The sequence below is a fragment of the Scomber japonicus genome, chromosome 15, assembly GCF_027409825.1.
Source record: "Scomber japonicus isolate fScoJap1 chromosome 15, fScoJap1.pri, whole genome shotgun sequence".
Lineage (NCBI taxonomy): Eukaryota > Metazoa > Chordata > Actinopteri > Scombriformes > Scombridae > Scomber > Scomber japonicus.
Window position 1 is genome coordinate 4,202,241 of NC_070592.1, and position 14,720 is coordinate 4,216,960.

Consider the following 14,720-nt stretch of genomic DNA (forward strand, 5'->3'; position numbering starts at 1 on the left):
TTGTTTGGATGACATTTAAACATTTAACTCTCATGTTGTCTTCCTGTTGAACTTTTGTCCTCCTTGTCAATATTGACTCAGTTTGGTTTGACTGTTTATAAAGCATAAAGTATAAATGATCACCCAAACTTCATTCCACCTTATTACCACAGGTTTTACACATCTTTTTGAAAATGGTCATTACCTCACAGTTATCGTCTGTTCCCAAGGACAACAGGAGGGTTATAAATTGATGTGTTTTTTTTTTTAAATGGAGCCTCAGTTTCAGTCATGTAAACAGGGAACAGGCACTTTGCCCTTAAAATAACATCCAGTGTGCCAAGTCAGTGAATCCTGCAGTGACTTCATGTTTATGGTGCCTGGACATCTCCGCTGAGACGTTAAGTCAATTTCATACATCATTTTTTCAAGGATCTGTCATGGAATTGGCAGGTTGTTCTTTTTCTGTTATGGTGAATTTTCCCACCAAATAAAAAGCCAAAACCCAGACCACTCCTGCAATTTTACCATCATCCAAGGACTGAAAATCATTTCATACCAAGTTATATGAATTGTTATGGAGATTGTTATTTGTGCCAATATTCAGTTTTAAAATTGGGAAATAATGGATTCTCCATTTTTTTCCTCTTACGAATGAATTGGGGACACACATGTCAATCCTTCATCATCATGACTGAAGAGTTTGGACATATAGTTTATTTGGAAATGACAAAGACTAAGAACAGAGACTTTTTTTTCATGATAGTAGGTTGTGATATTTGGCACGATAAGCTAGCAACGCTGGAAACAGAACTGCTCAGTGCTGCTTTCCATACAAGGAATTACTCTCTGGAGACTGAAAATGTGATCACTGCTTAGATTAGAGTTTGGAGACATTTCAAACAAACTAATGTGACCAACATCCTCAAAATGAAGGAACACGTCACCCAGTGCAGTGGTGTGGCTCAATGACATGTTTTCAATAGTTTTATGACAAAAACGGAGGTCTGCAATAGAGGAAGAAGATATATCAGGCTTTGGATACACACATAATACTTGTTAGTAGATCAGTTCATTGTTGGTTGAGATCTGTTGACAATGATAAAAATAAAATTGCCAGCATTATCCTTTAAAGGAGCTGTGAAAATCCCGAGCTGTCATCTGTTTCATAAATTGCTTTTTTAATCAGTGTTTGTGTTGGAAATGATTCCTGGAGCTTCCATCTTTTTAGGGATCTTTTCACTCTTGTTGTCATGGAAAAGATGAAATACAGAAGATGACGGTGCCACTCTAAACAAAACCTCCATCCAAGCACAGGATTTATCTGATCTATGAAATATGTTGTAATTTTTTTGCAATTTGATGAAAAGAGCTCAGAAAAATAACTCTGAGCTTATTATCATAATGTCAAAAGACAGATTGTTTTGCTTTTAATCATTTCGGACACCAGAGGTTGTTTAAGGTGATGCACAACTCTTTTTTTTATGGTTCTGTCTGCAGACCTCATCTGTCATTCTTTTAAACTCCCTCGGGGTCCTGTGCAAATCTCAAGTACAGTTTTAAGTGGCATGCATGCTCTGAGTTCACAACAAGGCCTGGCACATGAAGATTCAGATCCTCAGTGTCTGGACTCTGTGAGAACAAACTTATGGTGGTTTTGGTGCTGAGCCACATCTGCTGGCAAATGCATCTGCTGTCCGAATTATCTTAAGTGTGTGTGTGTGTGTGTGTGTGTGTGTGTGAACTGGATTTAAACAAAACTTCTGCTCTTCATGTGGATATGAATTTTTAAATCTACTGTGATTTTGTTTTTTGCATTTTAAAATCTTGTTTTGTGAGGAATTAATGAAGATTTACACAATTATTCATCTTACATATCATATTGTGTATATTATGTACAGTAGTGTGAGTGCACAAGTTGTTTTGGCCCTTTTAAAAACACATTAAAATAGTCTCTGAATGACAAAGAAAGCCAAAGAAGAGAGGTGTCTGTAGTCTGACCAAATTTCTAGAAAAATCAGCAAAAGAACATGTGAAAAAATGTTTGTTTCTGTTCACTTCTGTTGAATATTAGGAGATAAACAGCAGGTTGTGCTAATTCTCCAGTCAGTACCATTGAACCATTACAGAAGACGAGGACACAATGAGATGACGTCACTGAAAGAGCGGCAAACAAAGTTTGAATGGTGGAAAACCACATGGAGAAGATGATGGAATTGTAACATTTCGGTTTGTTTCATGTATTCATTTGAGTAACATTACAGTCTCCACTTTGCTCCATACTGATCTGATGCTACTAACTTTACACCTCAGACAAGTGTAAAAACTTTTCAGTCAGGATTTCTTTATGCCTAAATTGAAAGAGCATAACAACAGGTGGATGGGAACAGCTGCTGTCATCTCCGGGAAAAGACATTAAAAGCTAAATGACATCTTGAAGGGAAAATTTCAACCTTCCTTGGAAAGACATTTGTTTGCTTTTTATACTATCAGTGTCTGTCTTGGCTTCCGTGTTTTTACGAGTCAGCTGGCGTTGTTTTTACATCAAGTGCTGACTTTACAGAACCAGGACACTTTTGGCCCATGTGTGGACCATATATCCTTTTAAAATTCAAGAGTTGACTCCCCTCCTGAAGCATATCATCTCATCAGAAAAGGTGCACAGGTCAAACTGAATGTAATGCAGATATTAGAGGTGACAAACTGATGTGAACATTTTTTGAACATTCTTAAGCTGTAGGCTATGTCATGATTTCATGAAAGTGGAAAGATGAGGTTGAAATGTTTAGATGAGTGTACCTGGCTGGTAAAGGTGATGTGGTAGGTGTCATACTGGACAGGAGGTGGAGTCCAGATCAGAGTGACGGATGTGGCTGTGATCTCTCTGGTGTTCAGCTGGGTAACACCTGACATGGCTGCAGAGAGAAAGAAAGAAAAGAGAAAGTTCAAAGATAAAGACACTGTAAACAGAGGTATCATGCACAAAATTAAGATGAGATGGTTTTAGGTAATGACAGCTACAGCTAAAGGTACTTTATTTGTCACACATACAGTTGTACAGTGAGATTTAGTCTCTGCATTTAACCCATCCTAAGTACTAGTAGCAGTAGTCGCCACTATGCAGTGTTCAGGGACCAACTCCAGTTCTATGCCAGTACCTTTTTTAATTAACCTAGACTTAGACTACTTAGTTCCTTCTACCTAGAAAGCTCGTTTTAGTATCACAACAAGTCATCAGGGTGCAAATTTTGCTTTTTTTTTGCCATAGATTTGGGATCTGTCTGCCAAACTGATTCCAGATCTGCACGTACACACAAGCCAACATGCAACTCATGTACACACACACACACACACACACACACACACACACACACACACACACACACACACACACACACACACACACACACACACACACACACACACACAGACGACGTGCTGTAATGCTCTTCGGCGCCCGACTCATGATCCCATCTCTAAAAAACTGCTTTTAATGCTGGCACACTAAACATTTATAGTGTAACTATGAGATACTACAGTACATTTGGCAATGCTAGGAGTGCTGTTTGACTTCAAAAGCTGTGTATATGGTTTGGCAGCGGCATGATTTGAGTTCTGGTATTATGCTTTTTTTGATTGGTTTTGTCACACGGACCTGGCAAGCCTGAAGCTAATAGAGCTAATAGAGCTTCTCAGCTGTGGCTGAGTCATGTCGAATGATTGTTAACAGCAGTATGAGGTATGAATAACCAACATCAGCTCACAGTATAAAACAGTTTGACTTGAATTAATTTATAAATTACTCAGAGATCTAAAGGGACTTGAGCATCCGAGATTTTAAAGTATAACCAACAAGTCATTAACATAGGTGTCTTGTTGTCCTTTGCAATCATCAGAAGTTAAATTGCTTTAAATGCATCTTATAAAATAGTGTAAATAGTGTCAGTAAAAACAGCAGCTATGTGTCTGTGAGCTTTCTTTACTTCATGTTAAATTATCAACAATGCTGGCTAACATTAGCCCTGAGTTTAAAGCCTTTCCACTGAAAGTTTTTGTTTATGATTGCTATTAAATGCAATCTTGTGTTAATAAGTAAATATGAAATCTACAGAGATCTTTGAATCCATAGCCTGCAAGCAGTTGGCTTAGCTTTGCACAAAATTGAAACAGGTGGAAACAGATACCCTGGTTCTGTACAAAGAATACAAATTTGAATATGAGGCTCATTCATATTCTTTCTACATTGCATATACATCACTCCTCTACATAAACCACAGATCATTAAACCACAAGCAGAAGCATGAAGCTGCCAACACAAAGCTCTCAGCCTGGCAGAGTTGACAGCTGATGTATGACTGCACACAGTGAAGGCATACTCGATAATAATTCACAGATTTGTTTTACTGCACGAGTCTCTCATAAAATTAGTGCTGAAAAATTTACTGCTGAGTAGGTTACTGAGAGCATGACATAATGTTCCTGTTGGCAATAACTAAAATTCAACATGCACTCACACATGTATAACTGAGAAAGACAAACCCTGTTCACTGATCAGCCAAAACATTAAAACCACCTGCCTAATGTTGTGTAGGTCCCTCATGTGCCACTAAAATAGCTCTGACCCATTGATGCATGGACTCCTCAAGACTTCTGAAGATGTTCTCTAGTATCTGGTACCAAAACATTAGCAGTAGATCTGTCATGTCCTGTCCGGACTTCCCCAGAACATTCAACAGATGGTTGTATAGAGATTGGGGGAATTTGGAGTTCAAGGCAACACCTTGAACATTTTGTCTCTGTCCTCAAACCATTCCTGAACAGTTTCTGCAGTGAACTAGGCTACTGCCATCAGATAATACCATTGGCATGTGTCAAAGTAGCATCTACATGAATGCCAGGACCCAAGGTTTGCCAGCAGAACATCATTCAGAGCATCACACTGCCTTCCTCAGCTTGCCTTTTTTACCATAGTGCATCTTGGTGCCATCTCTTCCCCAGATGAATGATGCACACACACCCAGCCATGATGGAAAAACACATGATTCATCAGACCAGGTCACCTCAGTTCTCCATGGTCCAGTTCTAACACTCACATGCTCAAAAAGGCACATTTAGCAGTTGACAGTGGTCAGCATGGGCACTCTGACTGGTCTGTGTCAAGCTGCAATGAACTGCACTGAAACCAATTATACCCAGGATCAACTTTTTTAGCAATTTAAGCCTCAATAGCTCTTCTGTGGGATCGAAACAGAACAGGCTCGCCTTCATTACCTACGTGCATCAAGGGCACTTTTTGCAGCCATGACCCTGATGTTGCAGCTTGATTGGTTGTCCTTCTTTGGACCATTTCTGGTAGGTAATGATCACTGAAAAAAATCAGCTACATTTACGAAAATGCTGCTACCATCTCAGCTTTTATAGCATCTAGTCTTTTTCAACATGGCCAATTTTCAACTTTTTGTTTGCATTGCTTGGTTCTACATTCAAGTATTTTTTCATAATTCCAAATGTGCATAAAAACAGGTGGTTGGAAACATACTGCCCATTTATTGCACTCTGTCTTCTTCTGTGGGACTCAGGATTGTGGGACACCCACCCTCAACACCAATTAATGGTTGGTTACAGTTGGGAAAACACTTAACACACATCCGTCCTGTGTCAGCTTCAGGCCATACAGAAAAACATTACCCAGTAGGGTGATTTATGGGCAGCAAGTCTGGATCCTGCTGCTCTGTTAATGAAACAGGTCCGTCACTGGTTTCATTGCAGCTTGAACCAGCTCCAAACTAATGGGCTAATACAGTAACGTAGCCTAGCAACAACGATGTCAACAAAAACAATAACAAAACAGTCTTTAAGTCTCACTCTACAAATGGTGATGGATAGCAAAGCAAATGGAAACTACCTCAATACTTGAAGTGTTTGTCAAGGACAAAATAACAAGATATTTGAGATGGAAATGCAGCTGCTGAACAAATCAAAGCATCAATCAAACACTCACCTTGACTGACCCAACAGACGATTTAGTTACAAAGCAAAGAATTTTGAAAGTGGCGATCTGAATCGTCATCTGGAACACAAACCTCTGAGAAAGACAGACTTTCTTTTTTAATCGCTCAAGCATATTACAATAATCATACTAAATGGGAATATATACAGGCTCAGCTTACATATTGTCCCAAATTGAATTCATGAAATGGAGGGCCGACAGTGGCTACAGCACTAAGACCACCACTAGAGGGGACTCTCTAGTGCCATATAAACACATCATATTTGCACTAACTGCACTATCAGTAAAGGGAGATCAACACTGGACTCATCTCAAATGAATATCACTATTTACCAGGCATGTGTACAATGCTTTTTGTCATATTTGAAAAAAGTCAAAGTGGTGAAAAGAAATTGGTGCTTTTACAGGCTAAATTCCAACTTGCTACAATGTCTTGGGCAAGCACTGATCAACCAGCTGGAAGAGTAAAACCAAACTGCAATAATGGCTTGAGGGGGGGAGGGGACTCTCATTAACTCTTTACTCTCATTAAGTGTATTTACAGGACTTTTTGATTCACCTATTGTAAAATGTTTTATAATAAAAAAAGAATGAGCAACAGTAACAAAATGCAGAGAATATACAAGAAATAAATATTTACATTTTAGGTCTTTAGCTGCTTTTTTGAAAGTGTCTTCAATGTCTTGGACTGCTCCACAGTTTAGCACTCGCAACCTCAAAGCCACAATGTTACAGTATTCAGTTTTGGCTCTGCATCTCAGTGACTTGTGATACAAGGCTGACAGGGTCAACATAAATGCCTAACTGTAAACGTCATCATAAGAATCTAAAATTGGATTATGATGTGGAATATAATGAAATCAAGAGTCACATGAGACCTTTTAGCAGACTTGGTGGTCAAGTGATCACCACCCTCTGATCCCGGATTTGTTGCTAAGGCAAGTTGAAAGGGGAGTTAGAAGGGAGTCAGCCTAAACAAGATGAAATTAGTGTGAGTGACCTTCTCAGTGCATGAAAGTTAATTAATCATACTGAGCTGGAAAAAACAGGACACAGGCTTTCCTTCACGTTGGATAAGGCTGACAGGATTTGTAGTAATGATCTTTAGTTTCTTTGGCTTAAAGCTGTGGGAATTTATACAATTCCTGATGGCGGCTGTGGCTCAGGAGGTAGAGCAGTCGTCCTCCAATTGGAAGATTGGCGGTTCGATTCCTGACTCATGTCAATGTGTCCTTGAGCAAGACACTTAACCCCAAATTGCTCCCGTTGCTGCACCAATGGTGTATAACTGAGAATGAATGGTTAAATTGCCTGCGTGGTAGGTGAATGACATGTAATGTAAAAGCGCTTTGAGTGGTTGTGGAGACTAGAAAGGCGCTATATAAGTACAGCCCATTTACCATGTTAATTCTTGAATTTGCACAGTTGAATTAACATTTTGTAAGATAAACACATGTATCATCTGCATACAGAATATAACTCAACACAACCTTGGGGTAATTATGTGGCTCTTCTAGACTTTCCAAATGATATTGGACTCAATGGATCAAATTATGATAGTGAAACGAGTCATTTTACAGGGTTTGTGTAACACTCAAAATAATTTATCCACCGTTTTACAGTGGAGTCTATGATGTAAGCAGGTGTCAACAGTGCTTTTGAAATGACTCTGGTAGAGGCAAAAGTCCTGCACTCCAGCTTTAATTCTGTCCAGTAGCAGATGCAGGACTTCAAAATGGAAGAGGGCCTGTACAGACATATGTATCTGTTCATGTAAGTGTATGTGTAGGGAATTCATGCAAGGGATGTACATGTGTGTATATATGACCATATGTCAACTCTGTTTATTACATCTCTCAGGGTAGACATCAACATGTGTGGGCTGTGAAAACACATTTTTCACAGTGGGTTTGACTCACTGGTATCACAGCTTGGTCCTGTCATCCCCTCCTCACACTGGCTGCAGTCCGGTCCAGTGAACCCACGCCGGCAGACACACTTTCCTTTGACACACCGTCCTTTGTTGTTGCAGTTACTGGGACAACCTTTGGCGGCGCAGTCTGGTCCGGCAAAGCCCACATCGCAAACGCACTTCCCGTTTACACACCTCCCACGGTTGCTGCAGTTGTTGGGACAAGCTTTTTCAGAGCAGTCATGGCCAGTGAAACCATCGTTGCAGACGCACTGTCCATTAACGCAGCGCCCCCTGTTGTTGCAGTTACCTGGGCAAGAGTTCTCAGAGCAGTCATCACCAGTGAAGCTACTGTCACACACACATTTACCATTCACACATCTGCCGCGATCGTTGCAGTCATTAGGGCACGTTTTTTCGGAGCAGTCCAAACCGGTGAATCCATCATTACAAACACACTGTCCGTTAACGCAGCGCCCCCTGTTGTTGCAGTTACCAGGGCAGGAGATCTCAGAGCAGTCAGCACCAGTGTAGCCGCTGTCGCACACACATTTACCATTCACACACCTTCCACGATTGTTGCAGTTGTCAGGGCAGGCTTTCTTTGAGCAGTCCGGACCAGTGAATCCAGGATTGCACACACACTGTCCGTTGACGCAGCGCCCCTTGTTGTTGCAATTTCCAGGACAGGATTCGTCTGAGCAGCTGGGTCCTGTGAAACCGCTATTGCATACGCATTTACCGTTTACACATCTGCCCCGGTTGTTGCAGTTGTCAGGGCAGCCTCTCTGCGAGCAGTCGGGACCAGCGAAGCCAGGATCGCAGACACACTGTCCGTTCACACACTTTCCTTTGTCGTTGCAGTTTCCTGGACAGTTGGAGTCGCTGCAGTCCGGCCCGCTAAAACCAGGGAAGCAAACGCACTTGCCATCCACGCAGCGACCCTGATCACTGCACTCATTGGGACATTCGTCAATTTTCGGCTTCATGGAGCATCCAGCACCTGGAAGGAATATAGGATAGAGACACACGTCAAACAGCTTTATCGAGGTGGTTTGCCTCCAATGAGCTGATAAAACATTTCAACTTTCTGATCTTAATGAGAAGACAGATGCATAAAAAACCTGAGTGGAAATGTGGAAAAATTTTCACCACCGTAAAAACTAGGAATGTAGCAAAGAATTGTGCTTTATTTGGATGGAAATTAGGTCACTGCCTTGTTTGAGATATCATTCAAATCAAAGACCTCATTAATAATTTTACAAGCAGTCCAAATAATTTCTAACCTGAAAGAGGAAGACAAAAATGACCTTTGTGTTTGTGTTATGGATTGAAATTCACATTGGATTAACAACACAGACAACAACTGTAACCTCAACAATACCAGCTGCTGAAAGTGACAGTTTAAAAAAGGGCATTTCACATTAAAATTGCTGTTTTACATATTTTGTGGTTCTTTTCTGTTGGTATTTTTGCTCAGACCTGCTTCACTGCTCAAGTAATACCAGCTTTGGTTTGTTGAAATATACAAAACCTGACAAAACTCTTCCTTCGTCATCCAGCTTTAGCTTTTGGGGGGTTGGATGGTGGGAGGTGGGGGTATAATCCTCTCCAATTAGACTAACACAGCCTCATTGTAACTAATTATCCCCCTGTGAGAGTGTGTGTGTGTGTATGTGTGTGTGTGTTTGTGTGTTGTTTAGAGCAGGGTGGAGGGAAGCTGCTAAACTGGACTGGGAGGAGATCATGACTGAGATCACACTGGGCACAGAGTTTGAGAACAGAAATACACACACACACGCATACAAACACACACAAACACACACGCGCATTAAACTAGAGTTAGCTCATGTTTGACTCTGCCAGGTTATAATATGATCAGTTCTGAGCTCAGCTCCACTTTGGCGGAGGATATGAGTGACTGTAACATAAATCTGTCAAAAAATGACACAGTCATAAATTGAATATATTTACTCAAACAATAAATTCCAGTATCATTTTGAGGTACTGGTACTTAATTTGAGTATTTCCATTTTGTTTATAACTTTACACTTCAACTCAACTGGAGTATTTTACGTTTATTTTATGCTACTTTTATTTTACTACATTTGTGTGGAAAATATTGTTCCTTTCATTCTACTACATTCACTTGGCAGCTACTTTCTTTGAAGGTTGATATTTCACATAGAAAACATGATTATCGTACAATATATGAACCATCATTATTACAGATTAAAGCTCCCAATACTAGAGTTAGTTACAATGAGTTCCACCTTTTGTGCTGAAAGGTACTTCAAGGTGGCGTTTGGCTTCATGGAGTATTGTTGTTAGGTGTGTGTCCCTGCTTTGTTTGTATCACGTCATCCTGATGTTATTCTGCTGTTTGGTGGGTTAGGGTTAGGGTTAGAGTTTTTGTTATATCCTTTCAGAACATTCCTGGTGTGTGTGTCTGGGTCCCATGACAGTTTTATATCAATGTCCCTAGATTTTATTATTATTATGATATTAATTTCCAACTACAGATACATTTTCCGGTGACGCTACTTGTTGGTGGAACTTTCTGCTTGTACTCAAATCAACGGGCCAAAAAACAAAACTCAGTAAAGAAAACTGCCAGCAAGCAAACATGACAGTAAACAATGCAGGATTTACAACTGCTAATCATTTTCATAAATGTTTTATGAGATATTAAACAACATGTAATAAAGCCAAACAAAGACCGAAGTTAATCTAAGAACACAAGAACTCTAGTTGACTGGAGATAAAGGACAGAATTTGGTGAGAAACTTTTACTATTTTAAATGCCAGACTTTAACTTGGGAGAACTTTTTTGTCATCTGTCTTCTGCTAAATCTGAAGCAGCAGGCCATGCTATTATGCATGTGTGTGTGTGTGTGTGTGTGTGTGTGTGTGTGTGTGATGCAGGATGAATCAGTGGGGGAGGCAGCTTCAGGAAGAACAGTGAAGTAATACAAACCCATGCAATGGCTAGAACAGAGACATGTGCACGCGACCGAAGCTGTTTCCAGATATTATGAAGATTTACAGCACGCAGTCTGATGAAAGATCAGATGTGAGGAAAAATATATGGACTGTGAACTAGATTCAGACTCAAGATATTTCTATCAAGGTTTTATTATTTATTTTTATCAATGATTCATTGGAGGAAATATCTTTGAGTCTTCTTATTCATACTGTTTACACAACAGGAGGGAGAGGCCTGCTGGACTAGTGTATTAAGATTATGATTTTGTTTTTGGTAAAGCTTCACAGATTTTAACAAGATTGATATGATATATTGTGTTTTTGTAATGTATTTAAAACTCTATGATGTGCTGTTTGTAATCACATGTAAGTGTATGTGCTCAGCCGTTAGAAAATATTTTTTGATGGTGCATTTAGGTAAAAACAGTCAGAGTGAGATGGTGAATTTACAGCTTTATGAGGCTGAATTAATGCAGTGTTTATGTCACTTTGCTGTTACTGTATTTATGAGTGTTGGACTTATAAAAAAACGTTCACATTAATATTCAAGTTGAAATTATGATTTGAAAATTGGGATTTTTCTGAAAGCGCCAATATATCCAACTTAATGTTTGAAAAGCAAACAAACATGAGCACCTCGGGTTGTTTAGTGTAATTTAAACAAATTTAACAGATGTCATGTAAATTTGTCATTGCACAGTATTTTAAACTCATTATCTTACAAGCTTCATTAGCTGTCAGATGGCTGGAATGGGAATGTTTCCGATCCTTTCCCATCCATCCTACACAGCCTGAACACAGCACACGGAACAGTGTTTTTTTAAAAGCTAAATGCTAACATGTTAAGCAGGTAACATGTTCACTATCTTACTTTAGCATGTAATAATGCTAATGTTTGCTAGTCAGCAGTAAATGCAAAGTACAGCTGAGGCTGATAGGAATATTATTAGTTTGAGTTGATGATGGTGCTATATATAAAGTCAGAGGATTGTGATTACAGTTGATCCCCTGGGAACGGTTCGGTTGAGCTGTGTGCTGAAAAACATGAATTACGTTGAAATAATCCTTTTAGTTTATTTGTGTTTTGCCATGCTGTTTCTGAAAACTAACAACATGTGACACCAGATGTATCTTGAGAATGTAATGACTGGCATGATGGAGTAAATGGGATCAAATTTGATAAAAGTCTAGACTTCATGTTACCATTTCCCGAAAAAGTACATCATACCAGGAACCAAATGATCAGAGTGCTTGTATTTGTATGTGTTGTCATGGTGCAGTGGATGATTGTGGATGAAATTGAAAAGCATGACCACAATAATCCTTCATATATCTTTGTTGTTATAACTTATTTCTTTAAATCAAATTAGGCCCCTGAGCAGAATGTTGTTGGTTGCAGCAGTAAAGAGGTATTTAGTCTTGTTTGCAGGTTAGCAGTTCAACTTCCCCAAACCCTTCCAAGTCCTCTCAGGTGTTTTAAAGCAACAGCAGGTTTTTACCTTTGCTCTCCTTGGAGGTGCAGCAGCCTCCCTCAGGTCCTCCGCATTTCTCCCTGAGAGCTGACACCTCCCTCTCCAGCCTCTCCAGACGCTCCCGCAGGGCAGCAAAGTCCGTCTCGCAGCCACATGATCCAGACCCAGACCCAAAACCTGGACCCGACGGAACCAATTTGATCTTATGGGTCAGGACCAAAGGAGAACCGGGGACCAGATCAATTTCTTTATCTGATAAATACACAGAGGAGCGAGCTGGATTAAAACTTGGAGGAGATACAGTTGGCAAAAGTTTCAGTCAAACCAGCAGGTGTTTACCTCCTTGGCTCCCATCAGATGAATCACCGTGATTGGTGCAGCCCTCAGAGATCACAACCTGCAACAATGACAAAAAAGGAAAACCATTGCACTTCATTGTGTCATGAACGCTGTGCAGCTCCATCCAAAGGCTTCATCTTGCTTTTGTTATTGGTGCAAAATGACAAAATGTTTGGTGCAAGCAGCAGTGGTGAAAAGTAAATTTAAACAAATGTGTAATGTTATATACAGTTAGCTAGTTTAGTCCAGTGGTTCCCAACCTAGGGGTGGGGCCCCTCCAAAGGGTCAGCAGATAAATGGGAGGGTTGCTGAGATGATTAATGGGAGAGGAAAGAAGAAAAAACAAAGTTCTGATACACAAATGTGTTTTCATTTTTTTGACTTTTTCTCTAATGTTTGATTTTTGCTGAAATATTGGATCATTTGAACATTTATTGAAATGAAACCATGTGTGAAGTTTAGAGGGAAAAACACTATTTATTATTATATTGGAGCTGTTAACAACTCATAGACATCTGAAATGTGAGCCGACTACACACTGCTTTACTGGTTTCATCTTTAACAATGTGTTGTATTTTAAAAGCTTGTTATATTATCCATTGAGTCAAATCTGCATCTGAAAAGTAACTAAAGCTGTCAAATAAATGTAGTGGAGTAGAAAGAACAATATTTCCCTCTGAAATGTAGTGAAGTGGAAGTATAAAAGTACTGTAGGCTGCAGGCCTTGAGTGAATGTAGTCATGCTCCTTACACCAATAACATTACTATAAAATTGACACTAGGTTTCACTGAGATGTCTAGACATCTTCTGACTTGACATCATCCATTGGTCCATCGGTCCATCGGTCCATCCATTCATCCCATAGTCATTCACTCACCCAACCTCTCAATGACTCACCTTGATTGTATCCTGCTTGGTATCCCTTGGTGTCCTGTGACCCCTGACCTCTAACTCCTGGGAGGCTGATAAAGTCAGGAGGGCAGGACCAGCCAGGAGGAGGAGGAGGAGGGAGGGGAAGGTGGGAAGCATTGCTGTGGATGGAGCTGGTATAGAGGGGGAACACTGTGAAAATCCTCCCCTCAGGTACAGTTGGTCTTCTCAGGAAATCTGAGCTGATTTAAGCAGTTTGTATGCTTGAACCAAATCTGATTGTTTCCAAGATTTTCAGATTTGATTCCCTGCAGGTTTAATGGGTCTCTGTCGGCTGCTGTCTCCTTGTTTCTATCACACATTTGCTGGTCGTTTTTTTCCTCCCGCCTCTCCTTCAGGGATTTTCCCCCTGGAACAAATCCAGAAACACACATTTAAAGCCACAACACCTCTCATCAGCTCAGCAGACTCCACATTGGTCACAATTAGTAGAAGTGAGGCCATTAGCAGTTTATGGGCCTGTCAGTGTCGTGTATCAGCCAATAAACCACAATGGAAAAAATAACCTGGTCTGAAAGACTAACTTGTTATCCTGCAGCCAAGTTGTCTTAACACTGCCACCTCTGGAGTTGGCTGATACTATTATACACTGTAATTAACTAATTTAGGCAGTTTATTAAGAGTATTCCTGCATTGTCTAATTAATTCAGGAAGGTTAGGATAGGACATATTTTACAGAGCTTGTAAATAAACCAAAATTAAACTCAGTAGAAGTTTGTTGTTAAGAGTAGTTCAGATGAATGATTGACTGTTTTATCGATATATTACAGTTCTTTGTAAATGTAAATGAAGATTTTGTATAATTCACACGTCTACTGTAAAGCTGCAACGATTAGTCAACTAATTGATTGACAGAAAATGAATACTTTAAGCCATCTACCAAACATAATTTTTTCCAAATACCCACTCATTTCAGCTCCTCTGATGTCAGTATTATCTGTTTTTATCTGTCACAGTCTATTCTGCTCTTCTCCTGCTGCTGGTGAATTTCCATTCAGCCACACCCACCTCATCAGTTAACCCTGTTCACCTGGACTCTCAGCTGCACCCCATCTGTAATCAACCCTGTGTATATATACTCCAGACCTTCCA

At 39.9% G+C, this 14,720-nt stretch overlaps 1 protein-coding gene across 1 annotated transcript in view; it reads right to left on the bottom strand.

Moving 5' to 3' along the window:
- LOC128374604 (tenascin-X) overlaps positions 1-13,727 on the bottom strand; it is a 42,746-nt gene extending 29,019 nt beyond the window's left edge. The window contains exons 1-5 of the mRNA XM_053334849.1: positions 13,596-13,727; positions 12,698-12,755; positions 12,386-12,610; positions 7,909-8,904; positions 2,779-2,894 (exon numbers count right to left, since the gene is read on the bottom strand). Of these exons, the coding sequence (XP_053190824.1) occupies positions 2,779-2,894; positions 7,909-8,904; positions 12,386-12,610; positions 12,698-12,755; positions 13,596-13,727 (1,527 nt within the window). The remainder of the gene's footprint in view (positions 1-2,778; positions 2,895-7,908; positions 8,905-12,385; positions 12,611-12,697; positions 12,756-13,595) is intronic.
- Positions 13,728-14,720: the final 993 nt, after the last annotated feature.